Genomic DNA, 21,977 nt, shown 5'->3' on the forward strand with positions numbered 1-21,977 from the left:
AAGCAAACAATTTCATGAATATTTTACATGCACAGGAGTCCAGAGAGGAGAAGTGAAATTCAAAGAAGTGTTAAGACTTGGGGGCTTATATAGCATTTTAATAAAAGAGAGGGGGTTTGGGCCTTAAGAGATGATAAATTGTGGGAAAGTGACTAGGAGATATATGGGAAACTAATGGAAGATAGGGTTTTATTTTAGTTAGGTTTGTTTATGCAGACTCATCATGGTACCAATGCTCTGTGTCCAGTGATTAGAGTTGCTATTCTCTTCCTGGTACGGAGGGGATGGGACAATTCACAAAGGGAAATGTATGCCCTTATTTTTAGGCTGAAAAGGGGAGGGAAGAATATTCTCTGTATCTTCTGATTCTCAGTTGCCTTCAGATCAAAATAATCCTCATGGTAAAGGAGCATATTTTGGGGTGGCATATTCTGATCTTATCATATCCAACTTTTCATTTCTTACATCAGGGAGGAAAATGGTATATAGTGGATCCTTTTCTCCCCATCTAAAAGATTTAGGGCTGTTTCTTACAACTGGTATCCTGAACTCCCCCTTCCTTGTAAACCAGTCTTCGTTACTTGATCATTGAAAACGGAGTTCCTTCACAGAGACTGTCATTGCCAAATGTGATGTACCATTAAAAAAAATCTCCTCCCACTTCTCTTAAGTTTTGAAAATGTATTGCATCTATAGTATAAATTTGGATGTATTTTGTGACATTCATTCATAAGGGAATTCAAATACAGTGGTAGAGGCAATCTAGAGTTTAGGATGCAGCAGGACCTGAAGAAAGGGAGATCCCCTTGTCCCCATTACTAATCTACCTCAGTGAGAATTTCCACAAAAAGGCAGAGAGGTTGGGGCGAGATGCACACAGTTCTCTCAACTCCCAGATCTCTGCCTTTGCAACAACTGTCAGGACGTGTAGTCTTCATCTGTGTGCAGAGAGAATTTCCCCGAGCCTCAAAGTCCCCACGCCAGGGGCTGGCCTTGGCGGCATACTTCTGCAGACATCCGTTGTGATTGGGGGTTGACTTGATTCTTGACAAAGGAACGTGTGTTGGAATGGACAGCTGTAACGTCCTTTTGGCCTTGAGCCTCCCAGCTATGTTTTCATCAAATCTGTCTTCTCTCCCTTCCCCATCACAGTTTTAATAGATAAACTCTGAGCTAGAAAGAGTGACTTAAGTATATAGATTCTACAATATACTCCAGGATATTCAACATCCCACTATTATCTGAGAGAAGATGTCAACCTTTTAACGTCAGCCCTGGCTATATCTGAATATTTAAAAGAGGCTTCTTTTGAAACCTTTTCATGTTTTGCTATTTATGCTACCCACCCTGCCCCAGAGATTTAGAGGAAATAATCTCTAGGTTTTGTTTTCCTTCCCTGTGAAATCCTTTCGAGTGTTAGACGGTCTGCCACTTTTTCCCTGACATTTTCTTTACATAGTGCTGCTATTCTAAACTGATGGTCACAGAGTCCTTCTCAATAACACAGAGACAAAACGGTCTACATAGCTGATAAATTATAAGCAGGCGCCGTGTGTTAGCTTGATGGGTGGTTATAGTGAATGTGTGTGAGTCATGGGGGTTTTTTTTGGTCAAAAGATTTATGTGAATTTTTCTCCTCTATTTTGAGTGCTTTGAAATGTACTACTTTTCTTCCTTTTCTTTTCTTTCTTTCTTTCTTTTTTTTTTTTTTTTTTTTTTTTTTTGTTCTTTAAGGTGTATGTCAAGGAACTAGGCACCGTATCAGAATACTCATTTTCTAGTTTTCAAAGTTATTGTTTGGGAGTTGAGGAGGTGGAAGGACTGAATAGAAAAGAATTGTGTGTTGACAAGTAAGCCAGCCTGTGAAATGTGAAAGAAAATTACAGTCACCTGCTTTAAAAGGGGGGTCTCCCTCCCCCTACCCTCCCCCAGGGGGTCACTTTGAAATCTGGGGTAGATTTACAGTGAATCCTCTTGGAGGCGCTGTGATTTTAATTAACCATTGCTTTGCAGCTACTGTAGAAATGCTTGAGTTTATTTGGGTAGATTTCTTTTCGGCCAGGCTGCAGAGTAAATAATGTTTGACAGTCACATCACTGGGTCTCTGACTCGCTGTCTCCTAAAGCAGCGCTGTCCTTTGCTTCATGTGTCACTGGGACCTTTGATATATAACACGTGGGTGCCTGCTTTGCTGTAACCTCCAAATACTGGGGAGTATCGCTGGGCTCAGTGCTATTCAGAGTGGGGCCTGAGGACCAGTGCCAGGCTGCAAGCTGCCCTTTCTGGTCCCTACGACAAGATGAGTGCAGAAACTGAGAGGAAGGGCTCAGAAACTTTTATGGCAATCTGACAGTCTGTATGATTTTACGTCAGGTGAATCTAACAAACACTTGGGGCCTTGATGTCTTCTTAAATTTGTTTTCCTAGGAATTGATTTTTATTGTATTTTGCACAAGTACTGATCTGTGACGGATCGGAGGTTGAGGTCTTTCACCACTGATAGTTTGAGTTGTACGGGTTTAGCTCTTGTGGTTACATTGGTGAGCAAATGTCAGGGTCTTCCCACCCACCTGAGGGGCTCAAGCCATTGTTGATTCAAAAAGGGAAGGTTAGGGACGTTTCAGATTTTTTTTTTTTTTTTTTTGGTCTTTTGTTAAATTTTTCACTGTTGCTCTTACAAACATTTCTTTCTGAACATCTCTTCCACTGTTTAAGAAAAGCAGCCTCCTGTGAAGGTGAATTTTGCTGTGTCTCCTGCAGATGGGGTGCTGAGATGCAGTGTGCAGGTGGCAGCAGGCTCGCGGAGGCCACTTTTAGCCGCATGCCAGCACCTGCCCCGGGTGGCTTCTCCCGCCCCACCTCTGAGCCAGTCGCTCCAGCCTGGGGCTTCTGTCCCTGCACCTGGGGGAGGGATTATGCTTGCTGAGCTAATGTCTGGGAAGTGTTCTGGAGTTCCCGGAAGGAAAAGGAGAGGCCGCCCACTTGTCATACCTTGCCGCTAAGGCAGGAGAGCTGCAGGACAGAGGGGAGGGACCAGGAAAAGAAAATTAGGAATTGAATCACCTCTCCACTTCACTGCAGTCCCTGGGGTCCGCCTGCTCTAGTGGCCTTGAACTGCTTTCCAAAATGGACATCTTGTGATGTGAGGGAGAGAAGGAGAGAGGGAAGCCGCTTGCCTTTGCACCTACCTGGAACTTTTTCCGGGATAGCCACAAGGCTCACGCTCACACTCTCTCCTTTCTCAAGTCTTGGTTTAAGACTTGAAGTGTGGCCTTCGCTGTGACGCCTTCCGTGGCCTTTCCCCAGCACACACTGTTTCCTTTACCTGCTGTATCTGTTTCCGTAGTACTTATCATCCAGCTCCTCAGTCATTATTCATTTTGTTGTAATATAATGTAATTAATATAATATCATCTATTAAAATGTAAGTTTACAAGGGCAAGAGGCTTTGTCTGTATGGCTCACTGCTGTATCTCCAGAATCGAAAACAGTGCCTGACACGTAGTAGGCACTCCCTAAATATTTGTTGGGTAGATGAATGGATGAATAAGTGAAGGGGCAGGATGACAAGGGAGCCAGCTGTGTCCAAGGAGCCATTCGGCCAGATCCATCCAACCGTCCACTGAGTGATCGAATTGGAGCCACTGCAAGGGCAGAGTCAAGGGGAGGTGACCAGCATTTAACCAGTGCCTGCTGTATACCAAGCACTGTGGTAGGCATCCTAGGTTCATTATTCAATGTAAGTATCGGATTACTACATGAAGTATGTATGGTTAGCTCCAGTTCACAGGTGGGGAAACTCAAGAGGTTAATAATCTTACCCAAGGTCACCCAGCCCAGTAAGTGGCAGAACTGGGACCCAACTTAGTCGATCTGATTCCAAAAAGAAATTTGAACATTTCCAAGAACAGTCAGCGGATCACAGTGCCTCTTGTCTTCTTGCTTTCCTGCCTGTAAAACGGGGTTAATTTTCCTCATCCTTCACCAGATTTTTATCTGATGAGAATGGAAATCTGGGACAGTTGAAACACAACGACTACAAGATATGACTTGAAGGGTGGCTTTGCAAATATGGGGCTGAGAATTAGATCACATTATTGAGTAATGTTCACAAACAAGTGAGTGGAAATCAGAGCTAGATTAAAGCCAGCCAGTGGGGATGAGGGGGGTTTCTGTGCAACGCTGTGTGCCAGGCGCTGGTTTCCATAGTTTATTATTCCAGATATTTCCCTAGGCTGAGATCACAGCCTCCAGACTCAGCATATTATCTTTCACTTAGATATATTTCTGGAGCATCCACTAGGTGCTTGGGGGAGACCAGTAGAGAGAACAAAGTTCCCTGCCCTTCATGGAACTTCTGTCTTAGTAGGGAGAGAGAGATAGGAAATAAACAGTAAGTAATAAACATATGTAAACATATGGCAATAAACTGTAAAGTAAATGACATGGTATATTAAGAGATGGTAAGTGCTATGGAAATAAAAAGTAGTGTAGGGGAAAGGGCTTGGGCGTTCAGTGGGGAGGTGGCCAGACTGCAGGTTAGATCAAGTGGTCCAGGTGGGCCCCGTCGAAACGGTGCCGTTTGAACGAAGACCTGAAAAAGGCAAGGGAGTGAACAAGAGGTACCCTGGAGGGAGAGCAGTCCAGTCCAGAGAAAAGGCAGAGAGAGCAGCGCTGAGATGGACTCCTGCCTGGTATATGTGGGGAACAGCCAGGAGGTGAGCTTCGGGGGAGCTGAATGGGGGGCTACCCTGACGGTGGAGACACTGGATATCCCAATGGATGGAATATGGGAGATAAGGCAAAGTGAGGAGTCCAGGACAAGCCAAGATTTAATCTCTATATTCTTTCACTTGATTCCCTTTTGATTACCTAACATAACTCAGTATTCCCGAAAGCATTAGCATCAAAGTCTTTGGAGATTTAGCCACTATAGTTGTACTCATCTGCAATGTCTCTGGATTTGGGTTTCTTCAGCTATCACATGGAAGGAATCTAAAAGATAACTTTCAAATCCCTTGTGTGACTGTTTCTGAAAGATTCCTTTTTAGGAGTCACATTCCGATCGCTGGCTTGCTTCCCTCCCTCCTTCTTTCCTCCATTTATTCATCGTGGGTCTTTAAAACATGTGCTGGGACAAGAGCACTTCTTGGAGCAATGTACGTGGAGGCTGAGAAGGGAGAAAACGAGAATCTCTGCCTTTCAATAGGTCATTTCTTCTTGCTGAGGTTAGATAAGAGTGCAATAAGCAAGGTGAGAATGAGAGCAAATTAGCAAAATTCAAATAGTATAGAAGAAGCAGCCGTGGAGGTAAAGTGGAATAGTAAGTTAAAGGCTTGAGTGGAAAAAGCACGTAGATAGTTTGGGAGCATATGCAGGTTCAGGTTCAGGGAACCTGAGAAGGGTGAGAGCGTGGTAAAGGGTGCTTGCGTGGTTCCGGGAAAGGGGCCGAGATGTGTCGATGAAGCTGGACTGAGAAGGGGAGGCGGTGTGGTGGAGAACTGCGCACGGGGGCCAGAGGGATCTGCTCTGAGCAGGAGGAAATCTGAAGGAAGGGCTGACATCATGAAGATGGACTGGAAGGCACTCACCCTGGCTGTTTGGTACCCTAGGAACTAGAACAGGGGAATAAGGAGGTGAGAAAAACAGCCCAGGAGACTGCTGAATTACCTCTGGATCCTGATGTCTGAAATCGTGACACCTCACTGGTCTCTTCTCTGGCTGACAATTTTGATCAAAATTCTGGGCATTAAGGTGGCAAAGAAAAGTTCATTAAACACGATCTATTTGAAGAAAAAAAAAACTATCCAAACAAGGAAATGAAATTATCCAAACAAGGAAATGAAATTTTTCCTATATTGTGGATCCAAAGTTAGAATTGAACTAAGACTACTTGGAAGAGTTTTTGTGAGGAGCTCTTAAATTAAAAAAAAAAAACAAAAAAACCCCAACTCCTCCATCACTTGTCTGTGAGCCATTCTGGAAACAAAGAACATCCCCAAATTGAGGTTCACGGCCAACTTATTTCTCTCCATGCAGTTGTAGTGGTGTGATTTGCACACTTGCTGCATTCATACATGTGTTTATTCTAATGGTTCAGCTGGGCTTGGATGATGGCTGCAGTAAGCCTAAGAAAGCCCTGCATTTCTCCACTCCTCCGTTTCTGATTATATTTCATAATGTGTTAATATTTGCAGGCTAATCTTTTTTTTTGAAATCTAACTTTTATTTTTATTTATTTATTTTTAACATCTTTATTGGAGTATACTTGCTTTACAATGTTGTGTTAGTTTCTGCTATATAACAAAGTGAATCAGCTATACGTATACGTATATCCCCATATACCCTCCCTCTTGCATCTCCCTCCCTCCCACCCTCCCTACCCCACCCCTCTAGGTGGTCACGAAGCACTGAGCTGATCTCCCTATGCTATGCAGCTGCTTCCCACTAGCTATCTATTTTACATTTGGTAGTGCATATATGTCAATGCCACTCTCTCACTCTGTCCCAGCTTACCCTTCCCCCTCCCTGTGTCCTCAAGTCCATTCTCTATGTCTGCGTCTTTATTCCTGTCCTGCCCCTAGGTTCTTCAGAACCCTTTTTTTTTTTTTTTTTAGATTCCACATATATGTGTTAGCATACGTTTTTCTCTTTCTGACTTACCTCACTCTGTATGACAGACTCTAGGTCCATCCACCTCACTACAAATAGCTCAATTTCGTTTCTTTTTATGGCTGAGTAATATTCCATTGTATATATGTGCCACATCTTCTTTATCCATTCATCCGATGATGGACACTTAGATTGTTTCCATCTCCGGGCTATTGTAAATAGAGCTGCAATGAACATTTTGGAACATGACTCTTTTTGAATTATGGTTTTCTCAGGGTATATGCCCAGTAGTGGGATTGCTGGGTCATATGGTGGTTCTATTTGTAGTTTTTTAAGGAACCTCCATACTGTTCTCCATAGTGGCTGTACCAATTCACATTCCCACCAGCAGTGCAAGAGTGTTCCCTTTTCTCCACACCCTCTCCAGCATTTATTGTTTGTAGATTTTTTGATGATGGCCATTCTGACTGGTGGAGTTTTGATTTACATTTCTCTAATGATTAGTGATGTTGAGCATCCTTTCATGTGTTTGTTGGCAATCTGTATATCTTCTTTTGAGAAATGTCAATTTAGGTCTTCTGCCCATTTTTGGATTTGGTTTTTTGTTTTATCGATATTGAGCTGCATGAGCTGCTTGTCAATTTTGGAGATTAATCCTTTGTCAGTTTGCAGGCTAATCTTGCACAACTATTGAGAGATTCTCAGGACCGAAATAAACGTCTGGGAGAAGAAATTAAAGAACTTCAGCAAAGGCTTGGAGAAGTCCAGGGCGACAATAAGGTACCGTGAATATTTAAAGGCAAAAACCACTCCTGAGTAATTTTGTGCCAGAGGTTTATGTATGGTGCATCAGAAGAATGTAATGCAGCATTTGCAGAAAAATTTGTTATAGATTTTTACATTTGCAATGAAAATTCACAGTTTAGCATTTCTTATCTTTATTACCTTCCCTTCGCGTGTGTGCATGCACACGCGTCTGTGTGTGTTTCTGGGTTGCTCTAAAATATTGTCACAACCCATTGTAGAAGTTTCATCATGTTCAGCTTGGTGCTGAATAACATTGTGGTTGAGGGCAAAATAAAACCCAAATGCTATACTTTCTCCTTTCTATACAGATAATGGATTTGTGGCTCATATGATTTGGAATTATTCACATTCAGTTTTGAATTTTAAGTAGTCATCCTACTAATTATGTTCACATAACCAATTTATTTTATTGCTAAATTTGGCAATTTGTATGGAACATTGCTCAAAATCCACTGCTTGGTATTAATCAAACTCCCCTGTTGGCAACGTTAATTATAAAATATGAACTCATAAACTCCAAATTAATGTGAGCACTGTCTCTCCCAGCTGAAGCTGTGAACAAAAGTACAATTGAGAAAAGGAAGAAAAACTACCGAAGTTCAATTCCATCGCCCCCAAATAATTTCCCATTTTGCCAATAGATTCAATTTCAACTTCTTGCCAGAGCCAGCTTTCCCAACAGGGATGGCCTTTGGAGTTTCACGCAAGCAAACTACATGGCGGGGAGGAGGTGCTTTCTTGGGCAATGTCTTTTGAACGGTACCAAATTCCCTGACAAATGATGGGGATGTTTGTTGTTCCTGGGAGTCACTGGTTATTGGAAGGCGCCATTTTGAAAGATGCTCATTCTTTAAAAAAAAAAAAAAATGTATGGAAGTGTCTGGATTATCTCGAGAACTCTTCCATGACAAAGAGCAGAGAGGATTGTGTGCTTACTGCTGGCTTAAGGGGCTCAATCTAAGGGCGTACTGGTGGGACTTCCCTGGTGGTCCAGCAGTTGAAACTCCACACTTCCACTGCAGGGGGCACGGGTTCGATCCCTGGTCGGGAAACTAGGATCCTGCCTGCCACGAGGTGTGGTCAAAAAGTAAAAAAAAAAATAATAATAAGGGCATACTGGGAAGTCTTCTTTACATAGCCTCTTGTCCACTTAGTCTGCCTTTAAAAAAATTTTTTTAAACCTCTTGGATTTAACATACTATATTTGAAAAATATTTCATGACTATTCTCCGTCATGAAATAGGGAGTGGGCGAGAATGCTAAGAAGGGTGCTAATTAACCCTGGACAAGCTAATCGGGCCTCTCAAAAGGATTTAAGCTCTGTAACCTAGGTATTTGGTCAATAATTAAAGGCCAGGCCTTCTTAGGTGTTATCAAATGATAGCACCAGGGCAAGGTTTCCTAGAGAGTAAAATCAAGTATGTGCAATCATTTCCTTTTAAACCCATAAAAATACTGCAGGAATTTTGGAGAAGTTATAAATCCAGAAAATACTGAAACATTTTGAGATGTGATTTTTGGAGGCATGATTCTTCTTGACTGATTGTTTTTCTTCTTCTTCTTTTCTTTTCTTTTTTATTTTCTGAGGTACCCGCCCCCCCACCTCCGACTGTCCTAGACACACCTCTGCCTCATCTTTTGGTCACTTTTAATTGTATCGCCTTGTAGGCCTGAGATATTTTAGGAATTGACATTTGCGACTGATATTTCAGGGAAAGAAAAGGAGGGTATGTGTGCGTGCGTGTGTGCGTGAGTGTGACACTGAGCGCAGGTCTGGGGCTGCTTTTGCATCGGCACCATCTGAGCGTCATGATTTGCCTGCATTCTGGGTCTTTATTCCAGTAGCTGGACACATTTATCAAACTTGGTTTTCTCACTCAAGGTTTAGAATTTAGTGACTCATATTCATGGCCTGTGAAGTAATTTTCCTGCCAGCAGATACAGGCAAGATGGTAAAACGTTCAGTAGACCCTGTATCTCGGTCTCCAGTCCTCTCCTCCTCAAAAAAGACCAACTGCAGTGAGCCCCAGAGACTCTGTTTATTCTCATTTGCATCTAAAGTTATAGGGCTGGTTTATTTTCATCCCCCTGTGAGTCACGGTCATCCTCCCCCCACCTACCCCCAGTCATCAACATTAAGGCCGGATGACTCATTCAGTAATGACACCAGCCATCTTGAGAAACACAGAGGCCTCTCTTGAAGGGTGGCCGTGACTGTGTGGTGGAGAATGGGTTAACCCTTCCTTTGCTCTCTTATTCGTCGCGTCACAGCTCCAACCTTTCCATCGCCTTTGGAATCTAGTCCCACCTCCTTACCATGGTGTGCTTGGCCCTCCATTATCTGGCCCCTCCTGATTTTTCCAGCCACATCTGTTGCCATTAGTCACTTCACACTTCATTCCTGCAGGACTAATTTCAGCCCCTCAGCTGAGCCATACTGCAGTTGTGCCTCAGGGCCTTTTGCACCTGCTGTCTGCTCTCTGGAACACTCTTCCCCTTTACTTCCATAAACTCCCACTCACCTTTCAGGTCATAGGTCAAATGTAGCCTTCTCCGGCTCTCAGGGGCAGGTCCTGCACACACCCACAGTGCCCTGCTCTTTTCCCTCTGCTTGTACTTGTTTGGCACCCCTCCCCCAAAGGTAAACGCTTTGCAGGCCAAATTCCTGTATCCCTAGGAATTTGCATCTTAGTTCCCGATGCACAGACATTATTTAATAGAACTTTATTGAAGGAATGGAATAGGATAAATGAATGAATGAGTGAATGAATAAAGGGAATGCAAAAAGGTTCAATAAAGAGGAAGAGGAAAAGAAAAAGGAAGAGCACAAGAAAATAGCAGACTGACTGCCCCTGTGGTTGTCATCACTAACTCTCCTTGTGGGGTAAGGAGTAGTTTAGAAACCTGGAGAAAGGAGCTAGAAAAGCAAACTATTCCATCCAAGAAAAAGCAGAAGAAAGCCAGACCTAAGGTGTGAGACCTCAGGAAGCCCCTGGAAAGGTCAGGGGATCCGATGCTGAGCCTTAGTGGATGTGGGGTAAGAGTCCTGCTCCTAGGCTGGCGCAAGCCTGTTAAATTCAATAATACTTAATAATGGATGTTGTGGGATTCCTAACTCCCCCCATTCCGAACAGAAGGGCTTGTGGCATCACTTTATGAGCAACTATTGAAGTGGAAGTTTTTTATCTCCAAGTTGTCATTTTAACTGATGACCCTTAGCCATATTTTGGGAAGCCCAGATTCTAGATGTTAAGAACATTTAAGAAACAAGGTGATAGGAAATTACTTGCCTTGGCTATTTTAAGGTAGACTAATTTTTCCATTTGTTCAGCTAGAGCCTTGTAACCCTACGTGCCATAAAGCATTTTCAAACAGCCTCTTGAAAGATGTGTTACCACCCTGTCTTACAAGCAGCTTAGCACTCACACAGGGTTGGAGGTGGAGGGTGGGATTCCATGATCAACAAACCTATTATCTCTCTGAGAAGCACCCCAAGAATTTCTTGAGGCTTCTGGACAGACACAAAGGCCCAGTTCAAACCAGAGGAGGGGTGGGAAAGGGGAAGCCTAGTAGACACCCTCCCCTTCCTTGCTAATAATAGCTCTGAAAGGTTAAGTGGGGAAGGGAGAACTCACACCTCCACAAATCACCCTGGGGAAAGCTTTTCATGAGGGTGGATTGTCCAGGGTTCTTTGTGTGGCAGTCTGTGAGGAATAAGGACCAATTACGTGGAAAACCCAGGCAATGCTAGGGCCTCAAGTGTGGAGAGCAACCCACCCAGAGAATTACAGCTCCCCTTCTTGCTCCAGAGGTATGCCTGCTTCCTCTTCTGGGCATTAAGAAAAGAGTGGATTTAGGGAAAGGGGACCGGGGGGAAAAGGAGGCCTCTGAGAACTTAAGAATCAGTAAGAGGCAATCCACAAAACTAGCAGAGTACACTTGAATCACAGATATCCAGAGGTGAGCTGGTGAACCAGCTCTTCTGAAGAGGAAGCCTGGCTGGTAGCACTTTACCAATTTCCGTGGTGTAAATACTGATGCCATGGCATTTAAACATCAGGCTAGCAAAGTGAAGTTACTGAACTGGGAGTTAGAAAGCTTGGGACTCCAGAAAGAGCTAGCTCCAGCCTCCCACTGCCAAGTGGTATAATCTAGAATAGTCCAAGAGGTCCATCTTTAGAAACTGCTAGACCCAGGTTTATATTCTAACTCTGCCAGTTATTATCCGTGTGGCCTTGAGCAAGTCAGTTGTCTCTCTAGACCCCAGTTTCCTCATCTGTAGAATGGAAGTAATGATACCTTACATAGAATTGCTGTCAGGTTTCATCATTATTCATCAATACATAATTGGGGACTCACTGTGTGCTGATTAATGTTCTAGGAGCTGTGACTACGTCAGGAATAAGAAAGACAAGGTGCCTGTTCTCACAGAGCTTACAGTCTAGTTGGGGAGACAGAGAATAAGAAAATAAAATACCTAGGTAAGATCATCAGACAGTGGTTAGTGCTGGGAAGAAAAGCAAGCAGGAGATTTAATGGTTGGGAGTGTGTGTGTGCATGCAATATTATGTTTATAAAGGGCGTAGCATAGTAAGCATCCAGTAAGCACTCGTAAAGGGTAAACATTGCTGGTATCTTTAGCACAACCTGGGCCCAGATTGGCCTAGTGTCCTCTTGTATCAGAGTTCCACCAGGAATCTCAAGGTCTTCCTTTCTGTTGATCAACTGTTTCCAGTGAACCCCGGGGGTATGTGCCTCCCAACAGAGACAGAGATTGGGGGTAAGAAGCCTGGCATCTGGCATCTGGATCCCCAAAACTCAGCCCTCCTTATCACCACCCGACTTTATTATTTATCACCACCCCAAACGTCATTGCTTTGGTGTCACGCTCCCGGGAGCTTCCTTGCATTTTGTGTACCCTTGTGGAATAAGCACCTAATAGAACAGGCCGGGAGCAGCATCTCATGTTCCTGCTGGGTTTCCTTGTCTGCTTGCTTTTATTTTTCCTTCATTTTACAGACTATGGCACTTTAAGTGCAGAAGAACAATGATGCAATGCGAAGTACTCAAAAGCAAGGAACTTCAGGTGGACAGTGTCAGGCAGTCACACTTCCTGGGCCCCTGCTGGCCAATTTAAATGTAACTGTTTGCAGTGGCGCATAAACACGGGGTTTTGCCCTTAATAATGAGCTTTATGTTACACCAGCTGAAGGTCTTTAAGTACCTCTGTTTTATCTGGTGTTGCCCCATAAAATGATAGACCCCTTCTGTGAACGTACCTCTATTGATGTGGGACTTCTGGAAGGATTCAGCAAGCAAACCAGTTAAGTCAAAGCCACCAGCTAATTCAGGCAGACCAATGAGCATGCAGGTGACTAACTGAAGTATACTCTGTTAAAAAAAAAAAGTGTTCAGCTTGGATGTTCGTAACAGTCCAGGATGAGGGATCAGAGAGCTCTTTGTAAACATTTCCTCTTTATGCTTCAGAGGAGCACGGAGGTGCCCTAGCTTGTGGGAAACCCACATGAAGAGGGCACTCTAATGAAAAGCTCTCACCTTGGGGCATTATAAAAATTAATTACAAAGAATTAAAGTGAGTGATAAGGGCCCTTTACCTGCTCCAGCCCCATCATATCTTATTCTAACTGGGATCTTGATGGTGAAACACAGGCAATACTCAGTTCAGCAAGCAGCCAGACTAGTGCACCGTTTCCTCATGTTTTATTGTCAGATGAATTAGACAAATGAATTTGGTCTCAGACACCATATTTGAGCTTGTTCTGGCTTATATGAGCACACAGTCCGGGTAGACCAAGCGACAAAAACAGTGTGGTTTTGGACATTCGTCCCCTAGACAATGCACTGTAATTACACTTTGTAGAGAACTGATTCTGAAAGATATCTCTGCCTAAGACTTATTTTATAGTATACCATACCCAAATTACACTAAAATGAAAACAAATTGAAGCACCTTTAAACTGCTTGGTGCGGGCTTCCCTGGTGGCACAGTGGTTGAGAGTCCACCTGCCGTTGCAGGGGACACGGGTTCGTGCCCCAGTCCGGGAAGATCCCACACGCCGTGGAGTGGCTGGGCCCGTGAACCATGGCCGCTAAGCCTGCGCATCCGGAGCCTGTGCTCCGCAATGGGAGAAGCCACAACAGTGAGAGGCCCGCGTACTGCAAAAAAAAAAAAAAAAAAAAACTGCTTGGTGCAACTCTCTACACTTGATCTTAGCCAAAAGGCCGAGAAGCGATTGGTGCAACTCTCTAAAGATTGTCGCTCTGGGAGCAATGTGTTCTGAACTATCTGAAGGTAATTCAGGGGCTTCCTAGCTGTGTAACCTTGGGCCAGTTGCTTGACTTCTCTGTGTCTTCAGTTCTCATCTGTACAATGGAGATAACTTGCCTATGGAGGGTAGTTCAGTTCAATTCATTTCAATACATCTTTACTGAAGACTCAACTCTATGGTCTGGGAATAGGGTAGTAAACAAAAACCAATGAGTTCCTGCCTTCATGGAGCTTCTATTCTAGTGGGGACAGATGGGCAGTAAGCAAATAAACAAATTAATATATGACATTGCACAGATTCTGAGAGGCACAGGCTTTCAATTTGAACATCTCTGATGTAGTTATTGGTATCATGTAGTGATGACTGGTATTTTTCAGTCTTTTTGGTCATGCATAGTGGTGGGTCTTAGAGTTGATAGAGTCTTATATTTGATGAAATACAATATAATATGTCAGAAAGTACTAAGTGCTTAACAAGTTACTGCAGGCTAGGGGGCTGTACAGTGCAGCCTGGGCTGCCGGGGATAGGGGAGGAGGGCAACTACTTATACTGGGTGGTCAGGAAGGCATTTCTGTTGACACACCCTTTGCTCAGAGGCCTGAAGGAAATGAGGTGGGAGGTGGTCAGATAACCGGGGGATGAGGTGCAGAGACCCTGAGTGAGCGAGCTTGGTTGACACAGGCACGACATAGGGGGCCAGCGTGCCTCCTGTGAGGATTAAGTACAGGAAGTTATACAGGGCACTTAATGCAGAACACCCTCCACAGGGGGAGCGCCAGGCAGTGAGTGCTATCGTCGGTGTGGAGAGAGGCCGCAGAGCATCCACTCCAGAGCCCTCGCCTGCCTGGGGTCAGCTCCCGACCCTGCCATTTCTAAGGTCTGTGACGTGGGCAACTTACTCCAGCTCTCTGTGTCTCTGCTTCTCTTCTGACAACGGGGATTGTAACAGTGCATCACAGAGTGTCTGTTGGACTTACTGGGGCAATGTGCGTAAGCACCTAGGACAGGGCTTGTTGTGTTAAGGGTGAGGGGACACTGCAGCCTCCTGATCTGAGCATGAGCCCCAGGCAAGGAGCCCTGGTTTCAGAGCCCTGCAGCAGCCCCTATGAGCTTCTCCCCTATGAGGAGGACGGGGCAGTGTCTGCCTCCCGGGGTTGGGAAGCAGCACATGAGAGACTTCCTGTATTTAAGGTGTATCTGAGGACTCCCTGCGGTTAGCCAGACACTGCTATGGGTGCCGGCTATTTCAGCGCGTATGAACAGCCAGGTTCCTGCAGTGGAGCTGACAGGGGGAGGGACAAACAGATGAACCAGGTGATTTCTAGCAGTATGATGAAGGCAGTGGGGCCCTTGAAGGTGAACGGCTTCAGCGACAGTGTCCAGGGAAGACCTCTCAGAGGAGGTGACATTTGATCTGTGACCTGAAAGAGACAAAAGAAGTGGGTTCTGGATAGACCTGTGGGCAGGCTGCTCAAGGGCAGAGCAAGTGCAAAGGCCCAGAGGCAGGCAGGAGCAGGTTGTGCTTGAGGCACTGAAGGAGAGCCAGTGTGACCAGCAAACAAGGGAGGTGGTTGGAGGTTGGGTTGGGAGGTGGGCAGGGGCAGCTCATGCATCAGCAGCTCTCATAAGGGCTTTGCAATTTATTCCAAATTTATTCCATTGCAGTGAAAAGCCACTGGAGGTATCATGTGTAAGGAAAGCGTATAGCATGTTGTTTGGCCCAAGTTGGGTGCTCGTTAACTGGGAAATATCGACACACGTTAATGAGTGTGTGCATGATAATCTCCAGAGCCTGGGAGGAAGAATATGAAAACTGCTGGGTTTCTTTTTTAAGTGACAAATTCTTTTGTTTAAAACTAGAACTAGATTTGCCATATAGGTTTAGGAATTTGAACTTTGGTATACACAATAGAGTTGCCTACTTGGAGCCTTTTAAGCTCTCCTGTCTAATTTTATCAAGGGTATTTCAAAAGGTCAGGGGGCAGTTGGAGAGGATGTGGAGAAAACCAACAGGAAAAGTAAAGAAAAGATAGGCAGGACCTTGTCTGTTAAGTCGCCCAGCACAACACTGGCAGATGAATGTTTGATCAATGGCTTTTGGTGTTGACCTCTCCCTAGGCGTGCTATTTGCAGCAGTACACAAGGACCGGGGGTGAGGAAGGGCTAACATCCACTCCTATTAATTCTTGCATCTCATCTTCCCAGTAACTCTGACAGATAGAGAGTCACTGTATAAGAATTATAACCATACCAGCTATAACTGGGGATTGTACTTTTAAAGCTCTTCAGAGAGTGATTATTGCATTGTATCTTCACATTGCAAGGATGGAAACCCCGAGAGCTGGAGTTGTGCAGTGCACAGGCTGGGCAGCCGTACATAGCTGTTCTGTCTACAAGATAGCTTTTATTCTTACTGTAGACTGAATGTGCCCCCACCCCAAATTCATATGTTGAAACCTGATCCGAAATGTGATGGTATTAGGAGGTGGGGGCTTTGGGAAGTGATTAGGTCATGACAGCAGAGTTCTCATGAATGGGATTAGTGCCCTCATAAAAGAGACCCCAGTGAGCAATTTTGCCCCCTCTGCCATGTGAGGACACAGTGAGAAGATAGCTGACTATGAACTGGGAAGTGGGCCCTCACTGGACCACGAACCTACCAGTGTCTTGATCTTGGACATCCTAGACTCCAACTGTGAGAAGTAAATGTTTGTTGTTTATAAGCTACTCAGTCTATGGTATTCTGTTATAGCAACCTAAACAGACTAAGACAGGAGTTGGTACTAAGACGTGGGGTGCTGCTATAACAAATACCTAAAATGTGGAAGCAGCTTTGGAACTGGGTAGTGGGTAGAGGCTGGAAGAGTTTTGAGGTTCCTGCTTGAAAAAGCCTGTTGTCCTTCACAGCATTGCTGTGAATGGACCATTAAGGGCAATTCTGGTGAGGACTCAGAAAAAAAAAAAAAAGAGAGAGCTGTGGAGAAAGCGTCCACCTTCTTGGAGAATACTTAAATCATCCTGAACAGAATGTTGGTAGAAATATGGACAGTAAAGGCCATTCTGATGAGGCCTCAGATGGAAATGAGGAACACGTTACTGGATGCTGGGGAAAAGGCCATCCTTGTTATAAAGTGGCAACAATCTGGCTGAACTGTGATCGAGTTCTATTGTTTTATGGAAGGTAGAACCTGTGAGCAATGAAACTGGATATTTAGCTGAGGAAATTTCTAAAAAATGTGTTGAAGGAGCAGGCTGGTTTCTCCTGACTGCTTATAAAATGTGAGACGAGAGAGATGATTTGAAGATGGAATTGTTCAGCAAAAAGGAACCAGAGTTTAAAGATTTGGAAAATTCTCAGCCTGTCCATATTGCAAAAAATGAGAACGCTAAGGGTGTTGGCCAAACAGCCATGTGGTAAAGAGATTAGTATGGGTTAGAAGCCGGGCGCTGTTTTTCAGGGCAAGAGAAGAATGACACGGAAGCTAATTTAGAGCCCAGCAAGGCTGCCACTCCCGCCACAGGCCTAGAGTACATAGCTCTGGGGGACAGATTGCCTTCACCTGGGTTAGAATGGAGGGGGCCTCCCGGAGCCCCAGGGCTGAGACCACAGCCCAGTAGAGCTGCAGGGCACCAGAGCAGAGCCACTGCAGGGCTGTCCTGCCAAGCCTTGGCGGTGATGTTGCCAGTGGGCCTGGAAGGCAGAGCATCGAGCCAGAGGATTAGTCCTAAGCCTTAACATTTAACGTTGTTTGATCTGTTAGGTTTTGGACTTACTTGAGACCTGTCACCCCTTCCTTCTTTCCTATTTCTGCCTTTTGGAATGGGAATGTCGCTCCTGTGTGTGTCCCACCTTTGTATTTTGGAAGCACATAACTTGCTAGGTTTCACAATTTCACAGGTGGAGAGGAGTTTGCCCCAGGATGCATCTCACCTCGAGTTTCACCCATACCTGAGTTAGATGATATTTAGATGAGGTTTTGGACTTTAGACTTAAGAGTTGATGCTGGAACCAGTTAATTCTTTGGGGGTTATTGGGATACAGTAAATGTATTTCACGTGTAAGAAGAACATGAATTTGGGGGCAATCAAGGGTGGAATGCTATAGACTGTGTCGCCTCCCCAAAATTCATATGTTGAAACCTCCTCCCCAGTGTGATGGTATTTGGAGGTGGGAGCCTTTGGGAGGTGATTAGATCATGAAGGTGGAACTCTCATGAATGGGATTAGTGCCCTTATAAAAGGGACCCTAGAGAGCTCTCTCACCCCTTCCTCCATGTGAGGACACAGAAAAAAGACAGCCATCTATGAACTAGGAAGCAGGCTCTCACCAGACACCCAACCTGCTAGCACCTTGATCTTAAACTTCCCAGCGTCTAGAACTATGAGAAATAAATGTTTGTTGTTTATAAGCTATGCAGTCGATGGTAGTCTGTTATAGCAGCCTGAATAGACTAAGGCAATCTCCACTTTCAAAAACACTAAAGTCACTTGGGGCTCAGTGAGGCTAGATGACAGCCAAAGACATGTGACTAGGATCCGCAGATACAGGATCTGAACACAGATTACACCTGGAGAATCATAGCTGCTCCTGCTGCCAGCTGCCTTCCTCCCACTCTCTGTTGGGGAAAATGGATTCAGGCAAATGAAAACAAGAGGAGGGAGAGACTGTTGAGGGCTATGAGGGATGAAACCCAAGAAGAGATCAAGGAAGAAGCGAGTCATTCTGACTGGGGGGCCTTGGCGGGACCAGAGTTTGAGCAGGGCTTTGGCAGAGGAGTTGGACTCCATCGGCAGGGTGGGGGAGAGCGCCCAAGAGCCTTTTGTCACATCGTTTTGCAGCCCTGTCCCTCAGCCACATCCCAGCTGCAGCTGCACCTCATGCATAAGCGGGCGATTCACACCCATAATTCATTCATAAATGTTTATTTCCAGCTAAATCAGCAAATGGATGCATCTCCTGGTGGCCGTGTGCGTGCCTCTCAGGGCACCGATCCACTTCAAGCGTTGGCACAGGGAGGCTAGCCGTGCAGTGTTGATGGCCCCATTGTAGGAAATCAAGCACTCCAAGCAGTTGCTTCATAGAGCTTCCAAGGGGGGAAATCAGCCTCACTGCCTGCAGTCTACAGATAAGGTTGGCTCAGCAGCTCGGCTTCCTCCAGCTTAGAAGAAAGATCGACTTCCCCAGTGGGCATGTGGGTGGGGAAACTCACGTGGAGGAGGACACCAATGAGCACAGCAATAATCGTAATAGCAGCTGACATTGATCAAGCACTTTGTATGTTCCGGGGGCTGTGCTAAGTATGGTAGAGAAATCTCATCTTCTCTTACTTGGGACTAGGTTCTAAAGTCAGCGGATAAGAGGCAAAACCTTGTGTCTAGCAGAAATTCACCTTGACGGTCTCTTAAATTGTCCATGAAGTTCAGGGCAGGTGGCCATGTGTCTCCTGAATAGGAGTCTTATGTATAAATATGAACAGTATGATTTTGTCTAAATGTATTATCAGTCCCTCTCCCACCTTGCTCTCAGTCTGGGACATTGAAAGCAGGGGTGGGTAGAGCCACCAATTTAAAACATTTTTATTTCTCTCCCATCCCCTCTTCTCCATCTCTCTCTTCCTCCACTTGGTTCTCCCCATCATCTTTTTGCCAAACACATACATTTGAATTCTCCTAAATTAAATGCTCATTTAATACAACGTCACTCTCTTACTTTGTGTTTAATGTTGGGTAGGGGAAATTGCCCCCTCTACTCCTCTTGATTTCTCTGTTTTTTTTTTGGAGTCCCACACGACGTGCAGGATCTTAGTTCCCCAACCAGGGATTGAACCCTGAAGTGGAAGAGCAGAGTCCTAACCACTGGACCAATAGGGAATCCCCCGCTTCTTGATTTCTTGTGGCTGGACATGAGACAGATTAACAGGAGAAAAAGAAACACATTTTAAATTCATGCTGGTCCCATAGACATGGGACCTAAGAAGTGCCCAAAGCAGATAACTTTTATACTTTTTAGACAAAGAAATAATAAATTTGGGAGGAGTTGACAGGACAAAGAAACTTAGGTTCGGGGTGCCCAATTAGTGAAGAATCTAAACCGAGTTTGGGCTTGGGGTAGTAAATTAAAGCAGTAACAGGGTTTGTTTATACTGGTTTCTCGCCCGAATCCCCATCTCTGGCGATAAGGGCATCCTTCTACCTCCAGATGCAGGAGGGCACCCTTCACATGAGAGATTTCTTTTTTCCTGCTTTCGGGGTGACAGAAAGGAGGGTCAGAGTGTCCCTCGTGTGTTGGGCATTTCTTAAGTAACTTTAATTCAAAATAATAAATATGCCATTGAGGCACATTTGGGGGCAGCCTACTCTGGGCCCCAACAGTTACAGCAACCTTGGCCAGGAAAAAACTGTACTGTTACTGTCGTATTCTTACAGTGAAGGATACTAAGACTCAGAGAAGTTCAGGCATATTCCTGAGATTGCACAGCTCTCGAACTTGGCCCCAGAACACCCCCCCGCCCCCGACAGATGGACTCCAGAGCCCATCAGCTGTCAGCTGGGAAGGCAAGAGAACTCTCCCTGGGGCTGCCATCCCTATCGCGATGGCCTCCTTGGGCCCCTTCAGCTGATTGAACTTGAGTGTCAGACCCAACCAGTGATCCAGCTTTTACCAACTTGGGCCTCACTTTTAAAAATAAGTGTTTCATCTAGTCCAGCCCTGAGATTTAATAGCCGATATTGTATGCACATTGAACACCAAATGATTGTTAACATGTTTATTGAAGCTTAACAGGCATCCAGTATATAAAAGATGACTCTCTTATATGGCTGTCAGACCTCAATAAACATGTTTAATAATTAATTGGCATTAAGCAAACATAATTGTGTGATTCTAAATTAAGTGTTCGGCAAGTGTACTGTGAATGGAAAACCTCAGTGGTGTTTTATTACTTAAAGTTCAGGCTGTCAGTCTGGCTTTTCACATACGAGGAAAAGCGCCCCGCTTTCAAAGCCGTGTTGCAGACCTCCTGTTGCCTCATGCCAAAAGTGGCACAGGCCTTCTTGTTCCTAGACCCTTTCATCTGAGAAATGTTTCTTGCTTGGTTAACTGTTTGTCTTTCTGTGTATTCACCTGGGGTTCTGAGAGTCCTGAGCCAAGACTGTGATGTGAAAGATGTTTTCACATATCGTCTTTCAGGTAAATTAACCAGTTCTGACATAAACTCCGTTCCTCTCACAGTACAGCCGATTCTTGACATTTGCTATAGTTACATTCTCTAAAATCACTGCAAACACTGAATTAGGGAATATTGAACCATTGTTCCTAGGGGAAATAGGAGATTAGGTTCCTCTGAGCCTCTGGTCACAATATTTTTGTCACCTGATCAATATAGAACTGTTTTATATGTGTTTCTCTTTAAAGTCACCTTATTTAATTTATATTGTTGATTCTTTAACATTGAACTCACAGCCAATAGCACTGTAACTCGTGCCTGAAGGAAGCTCATCTAACACACGTATATTCTCTGTAAGGCGCATCATGGCCTCTCGTGCTCAGGAACACGAGACAATACTCCAGCACTGCACAGGAGGGCCATTCTAAATGGCAAAACACCAACAGAAAGCACAAAAATGTGAAAAAAAGTGGCACGAAAGAAACCATGAACAGGACACTTGTTTACAGTATGAGCTAAAACAAGAAAGCAGAACATTGCCTTGTTCCACTTTAGCTGGGAACGTTCCTGTGGGATGCTTCCCAGTTTTTGCAGCTCTGTGTTTATCTGCACATGTCCCCTCATGATGCAAAAGCACCATGAATGCTGATTTCGAGACTGCAAATAAATTTGCATTAGGCAAGTATACAAATTCAGAATCCTTGAGCTTTGGAATGGGGATTCCATTAAGCACGGCCATCTGTGTACCTAAGTGCCGTATGTCCCCTGCTAGGCCTTTGTACAAGCTGTTCCACCTGCTTGGAACATTGTGTGCTGATCCTAACGATGCATTTGCTCATAGTAGATGCACAATAAATACACTTCCAGTTCATCTGACTAGTTTTCAAATAAGGACCCCAAATATATGTCATTTGCAGGAATAAAGACACAGACCTACTAGAGAATGGACTTGAGGATATGGGGAGGGGGAAGGGAAAGCTGTGACAAAGCGAGAGAGAGGCATGGACATATATACACTACCAAACGTAAGGTAGATAGCTAGTGGGAAGCAGCTGCCTAGCACAGGGAGATCAGCTCGGTGCTTTGTGACCGCCTGGAGGGG

The 21,977-nt window shown here is 44.7% G+C and overlaps 1 protein-coding gene across 1 annotated transcript in view; it reads left to right on the forward strand.

Annotated features, from left to right (window-relative positions):
* The window catches only part of CCDC149 (coiled-coil domain containing 149), a 98,527-nt gene that overhangs the window by 42,673 nt on the left and 33,877 nt on the right, over nucleotides 1-21,977 (forward strand). The window contains 1 exon segment of the mRNA XM_082653767.1: nucleotides 7,285-7,392. Within this exon segment, the coding sequence (XP_082509893.1) occupies nucleotides 7,285-7,392 (108 nt within the window).

Source organism: Grampus griseus (genome assembly GCF_964374135.1).
Source record: "Grampus griseus genome assembly, chromosome: 4".
NCBI lineage: Eukaryota > Metazoa > Chordata > Mammalia > Artiodactyla > Delphinidae > Grampus > Grampus griseus.